Raw genomic sequence first — 15,581 nt, 5'->3', positions numbered from 1 at the left:
ACTACAACAAAACTAAACTCGCTTGTACATTAATTGATGGGCAATTTTGAAACACTAACAGCTTAATGAAGCTTGGAATCTTTTGTTTTTTTATTTCAGCGAATGAGGCTTTGCTGGGCAAAACACATGATCTTATTACTGGCCTTAGAGTTCTTTGGTCATACGGTTTCAAATCTTGGTTTAGAGAGGTTTCAAAGCACCGATGCTTCGCCACTAGATTTCATCGATCTGGTTCTTTTAAAATAATTTTACTTAAATTGAATACCTATGCATGCAGAATACAAAAAAGAATATGTAATTGCTATGTTTGCCAAGCCCTACCCAATAACATAAAATAAGCACTACACATTAAAGAACAAAAAAAAAAAAAATACTAAATGTTTCTATTTATCAGTATTTAATTATTTGTAGGTTACGTTTACAAGATACTCAATGAAAACATTTGTAATAATGCATGTTTGGGCTGAGTTTTCATCGCATTTACTGTTTTGACCAGGAGGTGCGCTTCGAAAAAGTAAATCAATTTGTGAAGCAACTGATTCCAGTTGATCCAAAGTTTCGAAAAGTGCTTTCCCCATCAGTAGTGTACATATCTGCCACAGTTAAAGTTTCACTAATTACACAAATATTTATATTTACAAATAAGATACCTAAATATTTTAAACTGGTACAAATAATTTCAAATACATATATCCTTAACTTATAGGAAATGTTAATGAATGTTGGTCCTAAACTAGCTTGCATGTACTTGAAAACATTTGTTTCTATTTATCTTTCAGTTTCATACATTTGATTTTAATTCTATTCAAGCTTGTGATATGGAGTGTGTTAGTCGGTGCTTCCAGTTCTAACAGCAAAAACACAAGGGGGCAGCACTTGAACAATCTTTTTGATCATACAACTCAAATCATCAGCTGTTTTAGTAAATGGACAGTTCTCTCAGTGAAAGTAGATGCTTAACCTTTAGAATATATGGTGTATTGTTCAACCGTTAAATACATACAACCAATGTACTACATTAGACCAAATACTACATTAAGTAGGACAATTAATATAACAGCTAATGAAGTTTGCAGCCTTATTACTGATATTTTCATCTAAATTCTGGCACAAATATCAATATGCATCGATATTTGTGTCAGAATGAGTAACAGGGATGCAGAGGGAAAGCTCATCCAAAAATAAAATCTGTTTGATAACCCTCATGTTGTTCTAAACCTGACTTTGTGTAACACAAAAGATCTTTTTTTCCCCCCATACAATGGAAGTCAACAATCCCCACAATGTCTAATTGAAATCTGACAGAATTCTTTTTGTGTGAACTACTGTTTATTACTAGTAGTACATTTGTGACTAAATGTTGGGTTGTAGATCCATTCTTTTAAATAGGATGTTACTAAAACAAAAAAAGGTACCAAATACAACAGATTGTCAATTATAACACTATTTTTAATCTTTAAGATTCGTTCAGTAAGTAGGATAACCATTTGTACAAAAAAAAGAAAAGAAAAGAAAAAGTGATTTACATCATGCATGTGCTGGAAATTAAACAAATCCTATCAGGTTCTTTTGATTTACCAGTAAATGAATGTAAGGTAGATCTAGTGCTGCTCAACACTTAAAACACATACCTCATCATGTAAGGCAGTAAAAAGGCCACTTACAGGGGAAAGAATAAAAAAAAAAAAACTTCCAGAGATCACTTTCAGGACAGATTGCCATAAAGCATTCATTCTCAACCTCAGCAGTTCTGTGGTTTACATACATCAGGTCATTCAATGTACAGAACACATCCACACGTGCCATAATCTAAAATAAATACCATCACAGAAATGTATATAATATCAAGTCTATCTGATCACTTCCTCATATATTCCTTGAAACTGTGGGGACTTACTTTTGATTAGAGCAGTAGAAATCTTCGGATGCGTATTTACTTCTCAAAAAAAAAAAAAAACATTGAAGCAAATCAATATTTCAAGATCTTCAATGTAATACTGACTTCTAAACAATGCCTCCTGCAAGCATGGAAAACTGCACCGATCTTCTCCACACTTGCCTTTGTAAATTGAGTCACAGAATTAAAAACAAATCAACAAAATGATCTTTGTAAAACAGTCGGCTCCATCTAAACCTCGAAGAATTCCTTAAATAGCAGCTAAATTAAAACTCAAAGGAATGTCGATGAATCCAGACTCGTGTCTTTGCTATAACAAAATGTGGCCCTCGTTTCTCAACCATCTCTGATACGAGCAGCATTTACAGTAGGACCACGAGTGATTTCACAGTAGGTGAACCGATTGGTTTCCGTCACTCTTCTAGACGATTTACAGGACGCAGACGAACAGTTCTAGATCAGACAGAGTGTGTAAATGTGTGTGTGTCGTGTTACTGGAGTCGTACGAGCCACATTCAGTCAAACACATATGAGCGGGAGTTGACGCTGCTTTAGGCTTTTTTCTCTTGCAGGATTCGATGCAGCTCGTCTGCGTCCTCTGCTGTTTTCACACGTATGAGTACTGGCACGGGTGTGCTGGGGTTCTTGTCGTCCACAGGAGGGTTTGGCACGCACACCACCATCACGTTGTTTTTGCCAGTTCGTGTGCAAGGCATGGAAGAGGGCACCATGATGTTCAGCAAGATGTTCCCTATGAAAAAACAGAAAAGCCAGTAAGCACTCATACATCACATGCTAGGTGAACTTCTGTACACAAACTAAAGCTATATCACTTAAAAGTAAAAGTTTGTCTCAGTAAAGTTCCCATCAGTAAAGATCAGTAAAGTTAATCAAAGTTGTCCTAACACAAAAACAAGTATTGTTTAGGTTTTACGACAACTTTGATGAAAGATTTTGACCCACTTCAAATGCTGACTACTGTAGTTTAAAGGGATAGTTCACCCAAAAATGAAAATTCTATCATTAATTACTCACCCTCATGTCACTCCAAACCCATACGACCTCCGTTCATCTTCCGAACACAAATTAAGACCGCAAGGATCCTAACACGATCAAGGCTCAGAAACGTAGCAAGATGATCGTTAAAATAATCCATGTGACATCAGGGGTTCAACCATAATTTTACGAAGCTACGAGCATAATTTTTGTACGCAAAGGAAAAAAATGTATGTGATACTCTCCAAAATGGCGCTATAGGGAGGAGACGAATTGTTGAATAAAGTTATTCGTTTTCTTTGCACAAAAAGTATTCTCATAGCTTTGTAAAATTACGGTTGAACCACTAATGTCACACTATTTTAACGATCTCCTTGCTACGTTTCCTGATGTTTATTGTGGAAGGATCCTTGCCGTCTATGGGAGAGTCAAAGAGCTCTCGGAATGCATCAAAAAATTGTATCTTGTGTTCCGAAGATGAACAAAGGTCTTACGGGATTGTAACGACATGAGGCTGAGTAATTAATGACAGAATTTTCATTTTTGGGCGAACTATCCCTTTAAACTACAAACTAGTTGACTGCATTTCATGAAATGCCCTGCAGGGGTATCCAGATTTCCTCTAATAACTTGATCTCTATTAGGGTGCTTTCACACTTGGTTCGCTTGCCTGGTCCGAACCAGAGTTTGATAGCTCCCTCCTCTCCTTGCTGGACTGTGTTAATATTTTATTTGGGTCCAAACCGCGGTTCATTTACATCAAGCCATCAAGCTGTTTACTCAGTTGCTTAGTAACGACGGCGCAGGGGAAGGCAGCAAAATGCATAGTTGCGCTCTTAATTTTTATGTATTTGTTTATGAAGCATTGGTTTTGTTTCCAAAGCTTCAGTACATAACGGCACTTGTTTTACGAATGTACTGCAGATCCTCTAAAGAACGCTAAAGGTGAACAGAAATGAGACACAGCTCACTGCTTGCAGCGCGTCAGTCACGCTCGTCAGGAAAGTGAGTGAAACACAAACACACATTTTTACCAAATAATATGTCATTAATAGCGGTTCACTTCCGCGATTTGGTACAATTGCGTTCATATAAGCAGCGAACCATACCAGAGATCACTTGAACCGTACCCTTTTTAAGCGGACTTGGGTATGGTTCGCACGTGCGCACCCGAATTTGGAAGTCAGCGTTCACATCATCCAAACCAGTGGTTCTCAACCTTTTTTCCACCGGGCCACACTATGGTCCAAGTGCAAGTCTCACGGGCCGCACACATGTCATTTACAGATTACGTCATCAAAAGAAACCAACCAGATTTATAATATTATTTATGGACAATCTGTGATCGCGTGCAGTTAACGATGCTCGCTAATGCGTGCAATCGCTTTCTTATGTGCGCCGTTTTATCGGTTTCACTTTCGCTTTCAAAATCGATCCCGTTTCGAAACCACTGATCTAAACGAACTGAACTGTGATCAAATCCGGGTGCGCACCAAAAGTGCTAGTGTGAAAGCACACCCTTAATCAAACATCCCATTAGATCTAGCAATTGCAACTATCACACACAGTGATATCTGTGATTACTTCTCGTGACTGTCTTAATTAATGAGATGTAAATTGTGAGATCAAGTCACAGAGCTCGACTATAGTCCTCAATATAAATCTGTATCTGGATTCAGTTCAGTGATGACAGATGCAGACACTTACCCAGGTTGGTGTCAGCTCGCACTAAAAGCTGAAGTTTGCTCTCAGCCACCATCTTCAAATGCAGTGTTCCGACCCCCTTCTCCTTAAACTCTCCATCCTTCTTATAAAACAACTTACACCTGCAGAAAGATCATTTTGAAATATAAGATACAAGAGAAATATATGATGTGTTTGTTTAAAGACTAAGTGATGGGAAGTTGTGTGTACTTTTTGGAGTAGAAGGCATCTTTCTCCTTGATCTCTTTTACGACAGGAACGGGGGGCTCCTCTGATTCCTCCCCATTTTCATCTAAAACAAGGAAGCACAGTAAATTTGAGAAAAAAAACATTTGTGCAATAATAAAAAATAATCCTTTTATAAATGTTAGTTCTGTTTTTTCCACAGGCAATTTCATTATCAATTAGAACCTTGCACATCTTGCATATTGAATGTGCATTCTTCCCCCATCCTGTACGTGTACTTCAGTACACCATCATAAAATACAAGATTTAACCATTGGACATCTAAAAACATAATATCGAGAACACATCACTCCCACTGATATTGATTTTAAAGAGGACATCCGATGCAAAATGTATTTTTACATGGTGTTTGAAGTTTGAACAAATGTGTGTTGGCAGTGCGTGTACACAACCAACCTATAATGATAAAAATCCACCCAGTGCTTTTTTTTTTTTTTTCAATCCCCACAAATCTTAAGCACTTTCTCAGAGCAAGCCGTTCACAGATTCTTGGCCCAGGCCAGACGACTGTAGACGATAGGGATGGCTCGATACCATAATTTTGGCTTCGATACGATATCAGAATGTAATACCTCTGTATCGATACTAAATCTATAACATACCGTAATAACCAGCCTCAAAAGATAAGTGAACTGAAAACCATTTTATTAAAAAATAATAAAATCAGATTCATGTCTTAATACCTTTGTATCAAACTGTAACAAGAAAACCTACAGGGAACATAGGTTATATTTTGATGTCGGAGAAAAAATATATATAGCTGAAGTAAAGACAAAGAAAATATATTCAAATCTTTTGATCTTTTCAGTGCAAACAAAATGTCTCAAAATGTAACAAAAAACCTACCGGGAACATAGGTTACATTTTGACTGAGTTTGAAGAAAAAAATACAACTGAAGTAACGTAATTAAAGCAACAAATGTTGCTTTATTGTAAAATGTTATTCTAATAGTCAAAGTAATATTCAAAATCACGTTATTTCTCTCTCTTTTAATTTTATAGTAGGCCTATATATTTATGTATAAATGCTTCTAATGTCCTCATTTTTATCTCTTTGGATAAAAGCGTCTGCTAAATGACTAAATGTAAGTGTAAATGTATTGGCTTGTTTTTTCATGAATGTATTTTACAACAATACAAAGAGCAATGTGTACCAATTTACCAGATTTAGTCCTACACTTATTCACTTTTATTTGAAAATAAAAATGTTTCACTAGGTTTTATAAAATTATTGTGCACCTATGATTTTTCTAGAGTATCTTTTGCTGCTGAATTATTCACTAACCTAATTTATAATAGTATTTTTGTCATAGATTATGATTATATGTTTTTAATTTGTTATAGTTATTAGTTATCTAGGCTATATGTAGATTGTGTAACACACAAAAGAGTGACGATCAGGTCAACACAAAGTAGTAAAAACTGCGCTGGTATCGGATTGGATTGGTATCAGCAGATACTCAGAATTTTCGGTATCGGATCTGAAAAAAATAATATCGTTGCATCCCTAGTACTTTTAGAGCAGGGCTGTCCAAACTCGGTCCTGGAGGGCCGGTGTCCTGCAGTGTTTAGCTTCAACTTGCCTCAACACACCTGCACGGAAGCTTCTAGCATGCCTAGTAAGAACTTGATTAGGTGCTTCAGGTGTGTTTAATTGGGTTGGAGCTAAACTCTGCAGGACACCGGCCCTCCAGGACCGAGTTTGGACACCCGTTTTAGAGGTATCAGTACCGACTACTAGATTTTTGGTATCGTGACATCCCTACAACCTAGTTTGACTTTGGTTAGACAAATAATCAATTTTGAACAAATTTCTACATATCTTTAGTTTTAAAAAATTATGGAAAAATTATATTTCATGCAAAAATAAATGAGAAAACCTATATATTTTTGCATACAATGAATGCTATAGTTATACCTTTACATTTTTACAGCCTTCAATTTGCACATATTCTTTAAAAAGTAAAATGTGCAATATTGGGGAATTAAAAAAATGTTTAAATGTAATTATTTAAAACAGTTTTCCCCAAAACAAAGTAAAATTTTGAAGAAATTAGATTAACCAATTATCAAAATAGTTGTTAACTACAGCCTAAATTTGGTATTTTGTTTTGTTTGTTGTATTGTTTAAACTTTTTTTCTTCTGTCCTGCACATCATTGCAATTACATTTCCACAGCATCTCTACTGAGAGAATAAAATTTTCTCCCACATTTAAAATTTAACGTATTGTTTTGACCATTACACAGAATTTCCCCATTACGGCTAACATATCAAGAAAAAGACCCTAACAACTTTCTATTAGATAGACTGAAATGAAACAGAAAACTTCCTTGAATGTGAATCAGTGTGTTTGCAGTGAATAAGTGAACATGCTCTACATGTGCTGCTCACGTACCTGCAGTCTGGGTGTTACTGGCTGCATTCAGAGAGGACGACACTGCAGGACTGACACTACTGGCCGCTGTTCCAAACACAGAGACGCCTGAAGAGGATGAAAACGAGAAAGACGGTGCTCCGCTGGACGCAAGTGCACCAAGCACAGAGCTGTCCACCTTTTGGCCAAAATTAAAAGAGACGCCTGGAGGAGCCGCGGCTGCTGGCTTGTCTGCTGCAGCACCATCCTTGTCTTTAAATGAAAAGAGCTGTGGTGCTGCACCGCTGACAGACGCGGTCACAGCAGCACTCGTGCCGGAAACAGAAGCTGTTGTTCTGCTCGTCAGAAGCTGCTTCTGCTCCCCTCCGAATGATGTGCCCTCCGCCTTATTTTCTGATGCACTGCTGCCATATTTCTTCTCGATGCTGGCCAGGTGTCGCTCGTAGTCACGGAAGATGGGGTTGAGGTCGCACAGGGGGTTGTCATTGACATGCTTGGTGATCCAGTCGCGTACAGAGCAGTTTAGTGCGGTGAGCTGCCGGATGTATTCTTTACTGCTGGGGGCGGAGCCATTAGAGGTGAAGACATCATCTGTGGGTTTGGAGGGGGTGGAGCTGTTGAACGTTAAGGGACCTGAGGATGAAAGGAGAGATGTCAGGTGACTCAACGGAGCTGTAATATTGCAAATGTTGCTTTGCTAACAATATGATGACCGCTGCTCATCCTTCTTCTGACTGCAGGGTGTTGCGTTCAGTGCAGCCAACTTAAGTCATATGACCTGATTTAATGCCAAGTCATTAATAGATATTTGGCCTATTATTAGGGCTGTCACGGAATTTGTGAAGGAATTTCCCTTGTGGTAATTTTTGAGTGGCTAAATAGTGCGATATTATCGCCATATGTATATAAAAAAAAATTATATATATATATATATATATATATAAAATCTGTGTGTGTTATGATGTAAGAAATTCAGAAACCAAAACTAAATCACGTTGAAAAGTAAACAGAAGAGAATGACAAAATAATGGTCCACATGACAGAACATAACCCTGACAATAAAATCGTTAGGCTATTGTTAGCCTATATATAAATATATACATATAACAGTTAGTGCTGATCCTCGAATCTGACAGGACAAGGAGACTTTTTCTGTTGATATTTCACCTGCGTGTTCTAGACGGGCTGTCAGTGTAGTTTCATTGTTACGCCACATGATGGTGGCAAGACTGCCTTTAACTTAGTCTTTAAACCGTTCATTCAACTACACATTCAAAAAGGCTGATTCATTCAAAGAGAGATGCAATGAAACACGCAGTTTAAATCATTTTAACTTTGAGTGCAACTTTTAAAGGCTCAGCTGACCAGCAGAGCATTGAGATTTCGCTTTCTTCGGACATGACAACCTATTTTCACAAACATCCATGACTAGGCTCATGACATTACATTGTCGATCTCACTCTCATTCGCTGTGGTTAGGCTTGTTAAGTGCAAATCTACTGAGCCTTTGTCCTTTGTACAAATCAGCATGGTACATGTTATCATCACTAACTTATTTAACATTCAGTACACATAAACGAAGTTTAAAACGAGAAGGGCATAACTTTACGAAAAAAGAAAACACGCAAATATCACGGTTGCTGCCTTCCTCTGCGGTTATGCTCATCAAAATTGATATCGCGATATTCCGATTATCGCAACAGCCCTACCTATTATAAGAATAATGAAAGGTGGAGGCTACAGACAAAATTCTGTCTCCCTTAAATGTTCACATCTCACACATCCCAGTGTAGTATGCACTGACTAAAAGACAATTGCAGAATTGTTTCCCCAAGTAGTGCAACACTAACCAATAACGGTGAATCAATAAAGGGTTTATTGCATAAAAAGAGCTAGATGGACACACCAATTTATTACATAATTGTTTTATGTCAAAACTTGTGTCATACTAATGAATTTCCATGGTTGTGTGACTGTTGAACTCATTAACTGAAAGAAAGCCAATTCTCAATGTGGTCAGTGCTGGGCATCATGTCAGACTGGGTTGGTGCCACAACACTAAAAATACCAGTTTGTGGTTTATAGGGTAAACAGGCTCTGTGATTGCCAAATGAAGAGCTGGAATAATACACAAATACAGAAGCAGCTGAGAACACTGCTGCCCAAAATAGACTATGAATTGAGACCAGATACATAGTAAGCCACAAACAATTGGATTATTTATGAAGGTGGAAAGAGCCACATATAAAAGATATGTAGTATTGTCAGAGTATTCAATCAGTTCACCCTCAGATTTGAGGCAAACAGTAGCACAACATATGCGCTAGACCAAGCTCTATGTCCAAAATTCAAAATCATTCAATTAATTATCAATTCACATCTGCCTATGGTTTTGCCTAATCTAAAATAACCATTTTGCCACACCTGCTGGATGAATTTTTCTGTTTTCTAATCAATGGAACTAAACAGTTTTGTCCTTATTCTGGGACAAAGAGTACAGATTATTAACTGTAGTGTGTTGCATTGCTATCTACATGGACAGCATCTGACTTGAAACTAAACCCTGAAAGTGAGACCTACATTACAACCGCATCAAACTTGACTTAATTTCCAGCGATATGACGACTTGATCGCACAGATACTATTTAAACTCAACTGAGCTGGATGATGGGATCACTGAATTCAATGAACTGCCTTTAACTGAAAATTGAGTGTTTAATATAGTCCTTTTGCATTATTGACTCACTATTTTCCAATTTGATACTGTAAAGCTGCTCTGACAATGTTTATTGTTAAAAGCGCTATATGAATAAAAGGTGACTTGACTTTTAGAATACTGCTAAGCTAAAAACACGACACTCTAATACGCATTAAAATACACAGAACTCTGTCATGTAGATCTGCAAAAACTAAATATAATAACTGGTAAAAAATAACAACAAATAGCGCCATTTTAGTGGTGAAAATGGCAGGTCTCAAACACCACTGGACAAGAAAAAAAAAAAAAGAACAGAAAAGTAAATAGCTAAACCGAATACAATCAGAACAGATTTTAAAAGGCTTGGTATCATACAATTACCAACTATGTAAATAGTTACAGATGAAAAACTGGCCAACATACACTAAACAACTGAGGATGACGCATTACATGGGCCAGTTGCATAAACATAGCCACTATGTTAAGACTGTGTCTTAAAGGAACATGCTACCATTTTTGAAAATAGGCTCATTTTCCAACTCCCCAAGAGTTGAGTTAAGTTTTACCGTTTTCGAATCAATTCAGCCGATCTCCGGGTCTGGCGGTAGCACTTTTAGCACAGATCATTGAATCGGATTAGACCATTAGCATCTCACTCAAAAATGACAAGAGTTTCGATATTTTTCCTATTTAAAACTTGACTCTTCTGTAGTTACATCGTGTACTAAAGATCTCTGCACACTGAGTCCGAAATTTTCGCATGCGTTTTTTCGCATTCGCAATCTTAAAAATTCGCCACGCACAGAGACCTTGCACACGGAGTCCGATGCGTTTTAATTAATCCGTTGCGAAAAAAATCTCAAAACTATACAAAATGTCTTCTAGCAGTGAGGATGATTTTGTTGTCCTCTCTCTTTTTAAAAAAAGAAAAAGGAAATATTGGGTCCATCCAATCCTTAGATTGCGCAGAGAGGAAGGAGAGTTCCACCTCCTTATCAAAGAGTAGCGGGATTATCCCGAGAGATTCAAAGTTTATTTCAGGATGTCAGTGCCTCAGTTTGATACTTTGCTAGCGATACTGAATCCACATATTAAAAAGAAGACCACCAATTCCTGAACAGAGACTGTCTGAGGTATGGATACACCAACAGACACACACACACACACACCGAACTGCGGCATCGGAAAGGAGCGCGCCAGGCATAAAAAAATAGGCTACAGCAGTTCTTTATATTCTGTATCTTTGTATTCTGCAATTTGTTTGTCAAAGTGCTCTGTGCTGCAAGACGACGTGTATTAATTTGTCTGACACTATTTTGGATTTTGTCTTTCGCTTGTACGGTGGCTCTGAATTGTCAAAACACCTTCTCAAAGCATCTCAAAATGCTTCATACGGATGCGAAAAACGCAAAAAATCGAACCCAATCCGAATTTTTTTTGACGGACGAAAATTTCGGAGGCAGTGTGCAAACGTGATTGACAAAACGTGAGGTCGTATTTATTTTTCAACGTGCGAAAATTTCGGACGAAAAATTCGGACTCAGTGTGCAATGGCCTTAAGACTGACAGAAAATGAAAAGTTGTGATTTTCTAGGCCAATATGGATAGGAAGTATACTCTCATTCCGGCGTAATAATCAAGGAAATTCACTGCCGTACCATGGGTGCAGCAGGTACAATGATATTACACCAGACCCGGAGATCGGCTGAATGGATTCAAAAACGGTAAAACTCAGCTGTTTAACTCTAGGGGAGTTGCAAAATTAGCCAATTTCCAAAAAAAGTGGAGTGTTCCTTTAAGTATGACACTTAAGGCGTTATTTCCTCTTACCTAAGGGAATGACTTAAGGGTGTTGCATACAATCCCTTAAACCATTCCCTTAATGGAAACAGTTAAGTATTTCACAACAGCGACCCAGGTTTTGCCATAAAAAAAAAAAAATCTACTGTTGCCATGGACACGTTATTTTTTAATTCAGATAGCTGTGTAAGTTTTCACAGAAACATAACATTTGCAGGGACTAACGTGAATAAATCTAAATTTAAAAGCAAAGAGAAGCCGGAGGGCGCTGTCGTGCTGAAAGTCCAATCCGGACTCATAGAAGTATCTTATGAAGGAATACAGCAGCAATTGCTGCAGCTAAGCTGAATAAAAAGCCAAAATGTAAACAAACACACGATTGCAAAAATATATCTTGTGTGTTTTTTTTTTTCCAAGTCATTACCCAGGTAATATAGAATATAAATGTGTTCTTGCATGACGCACTCACGTTTGAGCTATTAGCTGTATGTAATTTAATTACTGTGAATAAATGGCTAAATCAAAATCTGTTATAAAGCGTGCCTTGTAGAAGACTTTAGGATTGAATCTGCTCGCTGTGTAACACTTAAGGTGACATTTTCCATACCTTATGTTATACTTAGGAAAATGACAGTTAAGGGGCTTTATGCAATACTTAACGGGCTTTAAGGAATACTTAAGTGAAATTCTAAGGGTTTATGACGTTTTACCTAAAGAAACCCTTAAGTGTCTATGCAACGCCCTTAAATTGTAAGGAAAACTTAAGGGCGATCATAAGGGAAAATTACACTTAAGGCGTTTTATGCAACTGATGTCACATGGATTATTTTAACGCTGTCCTTGCTACGTTTCTGGACCTGGGAACATTGCAGTTGTGTTACTGTCTATGGAGGATCTGCGAGCTCTCAAAAATATCTTAATTTGTGTTCCGAAGATGAACGAAGGTCTCACGGGTTTGAAACGACATGAAGGTGAGAAATTAATGACAGAATTTTCATTTTTGGGTGAACTATCCCTTTAAGTTAACAGCCAACCAGAATTTCACTCAGATTTGACCCAAGGCAAAGTGTTTATTTTGGACGTTGGACTTACTACTCACACCCAGTTCATGTAAAAGACTTACCACTGTTAGTTTTAGCAGACGTGGGAACATTAAAACCACCAAAGGATGGGGCCACCGATGCTACGCTGCCATTGGTCAGGCTGGACAGAGCTTTGAAACCAGCGCCATTACCGAAGCCCGAGAAAGATGTCGTCCCTGTGGTCGGGGTCACAGAGAACCCCTTAAATGCTTTGAAAGCCCCCCCACTCTCTCCCTGTGACAAAACAACAAAACTCATCAATAAAACAACCTTGGAACACAAAACTAGATGTCTGCTGGTACACAAGAGACGCCTTACCTCTGCCCCTACATTACGACGCTTGGCTTTCTTGATGGCGCGATTCTTCATCACATCTTCACTCGCAACTGAAAACATTCCTGCCTGAAACCATAAGACATTTTCAAAAAAAAAAAAAAAGTTATGCTTGAAACAATTAACTGTAAGATACTTTGGATAAGTATGGAAGTATGGATTATATCTTGCAATTCTGACTTTATAACACGCAATTGCGAGTCAAGTCAGAATTGTGAAATATAAAGTCGCAATTCTGAGATCATATTCACGGTGCCCGGGAGGGGATGTCCTCGGTTCACTTAGTTTTGTCGTGGCCATGACATTAACTCATGGGAACGTGATAATATGTCGTGGCCATGAGATATTAATTTGTGGGAACATCATATTAACTCGTGGGAGTGTGATATTATGTCGTGGCCTTGAGATGCTATGCTGAGGGAATATATGTTCCCTCAACATATTTTATAACATATTTTGCTATGTTGCAAAATATATGGTAGCAAATAGCATAATTATACAGAACGTTAATTAGGTAAAGCGATAAACGAATTGAAAGGGGAAATAAAATACTATATATGAAATAAATATAAAAATATAGCCCTAACAAGTTAATATAACCTAATAATAATAATAAAAATATTAAATGAAATGTTTTATCCATCTCTGATAATCCCGGTTGCTGTGGTCAAGTAGGTTTGTTTATGCATTAAACTTGTGGCCATGAGAAAAATATGTCGTTCCCTCAACATAGCATCTCGAGGCCACGACATATCAGGTTCCCACAGGTTAATATGTTGTGGCCATGACAAAACTAAGTGAACGAAAGACGGCCCCTTCCGGGCACCGTACATATCTGTCTGTTTTTACCCTCAGAATTGGACTTCATAACTCGCAATTGCGAGTTTATATGCCACAATTCTGAGAAAAAAATTTGAATTGCAAGAAAAAAAGTCAGAATTGCGAGATAAAAAGTCGCAATAAGCTTTTTAATTTTTTTATTCAGTGTCGGAAACGTGCTTCCATAGATAAAAGCATTTCCTCTGGGAATGTAAAGAGGTTTGACAGTGAAAGGGTGTAGATGCTGGAAAGTGTCACACCTCCTCGCCTTCATCTTCCTGATCCCAGTTCCTGTCCGTCAACTCTTTTTCAGCAATCCGCTTGGCCATCACAGCTCAGCTGTCAAATACAAACAAAATGGAGAAAGGCTAGATTACAATACAAAGTAAAGGAAACTTGTTTAAAGAAAAAATAAATAAATCTTCAAATGTTTTTCTTTCACCACAGAAGTATACTCAAAGATTAGGCTAGATTTAAAACTTGGCTATTTTTGCTGGCCAGTTCTGTTAACTATCTTAACTGTTACACAAGCAGGACCAGTTCCTGGAGCAATATTCAAATATCAACCGATTATTAGAAACCTGATTTAGTCTTGTGTTCTTAACCGTACTATTGAATTTGACCCATTCAAGATGAAAACATTCAAACCTTCATTGTAATAACTAAAACAATCCGTTAGTGCTAAAATACTTTTAGATGCTAACATGACTCGTTAATTAGGTCTGGGTAACGCATTTCATTTGAACGACGTTACAGATTGCGGAAACTACCGGCAGATTAATATTAGACAGCTCAAACGTGATTTTAATCGCTCCATTTCTGACTCAAATCGCATTATATTATATCCACGGTATGCTTAACTACTGATAGGTGCATTTATGCGAGTATGATGTTTTAAATGTGCTAATGTCGGGCCGGTTGTTGAGTATTTATGAATATGATGTAATTCGGACCAGTGTGAAATAAACCACTAATTCATGAAGATCTACACATACCTCACACTGTCTCCCGCCAACCGTTCGCGCCACACACACAGTATCAAATGTTTGAATGATGACCGCGGGAATCTCGCGCATACAGGACCAGGCCGCTCGCTCACACCGCCATCTTACAAACGTGTCTCACACTGCGCATGCGCACAGAAAAGCGGCACCCGCGCCTCAAACTGCGCATGTGCAAAAAGCAGTAGAGGCCACAGCTCTGTGGGAAATGTAGTCTCTCAGTATAGACGGTATGGATTCGTAATGAATGTTTAAATTTATTGAATAATAACTTTTAAGGAAAATAACGTTGTTTTGTTTCAGCTTGTTACATTTAAGTAATAATGTCTGATGTTTTTATTAGAGTCACACTAAAAAGGTGCTGTAAGGGACAACACACATAAGATTTACTGTGTTTGCTAGGCTGTAACTCAATGTCAAATACCGTATTGGTGGTTATAAGTAAACATATTAAATGTTCCTTATTATTTTATTATCTAATTCATGAAATGTCCTTGGACACAATAGCTATATAGTAGCTGGAATAATCACATGGGCTTATCTTCTACTTCTATTAAACAAGCATGTTTGTGAGCATTGTGTCAATTTCTAAGTAAGTAAATTAACCTATTGTTTCCCTTAGGAGAACT

General features: G+C 37.6%; 1 protein-coding gene across 1 annotated transcript; it reads right to left on the bottom strand.

Moving 5' to 3' along the window:
• Positions 1-389: 389 nt before the first annotated feature.
• Positions 390-15,094, bottom strand: LOC306858898 (nuclear pore complex protein Nup50-like). Its single transcript, XM_079399685.1, has 8 exons — positions 14,947-15,094; positions 14,212-14,290; positions 13,118-13,201; positions 12,841-13,033; positions 7,241-7,852; positions 4,808-4,889; positions 4,601-4,719; positions 390-2,648 (listed from the first exon to the last, which is right to left on the bottom strand). Exons 2-8 carry the CDS (start codon positions 14,278-14,280, stop codon positions 2,449-2,451), a joined length of 1,359 nt encoding a protein of 452 aa, XP_079255811.1. The 5' UTR covers positions 14,281-14,290; positions 14,947-15,094; the 3' UTR covers positions 390-2,448.
• Positions 15,095-15,581: the final 487 nt, after the last annotated feature.

This window comes from Barbus barbus, assembly GCF_936440315.1.
Source record: "Barbus barbus genome assembly, chromosome: 39".
NCBI classification, from domain to species: Eukaryota; Metazoa; Chordata; class Actinopteri; order Cypriniformes; family Cyprinidae; genus Barbus; species Barbus barbus.
The sequence above is the reverse complement of the archived record's forward strand: the minus strand, read 5'-3'. Positions and strand labels throughout refer to the sequence as shown.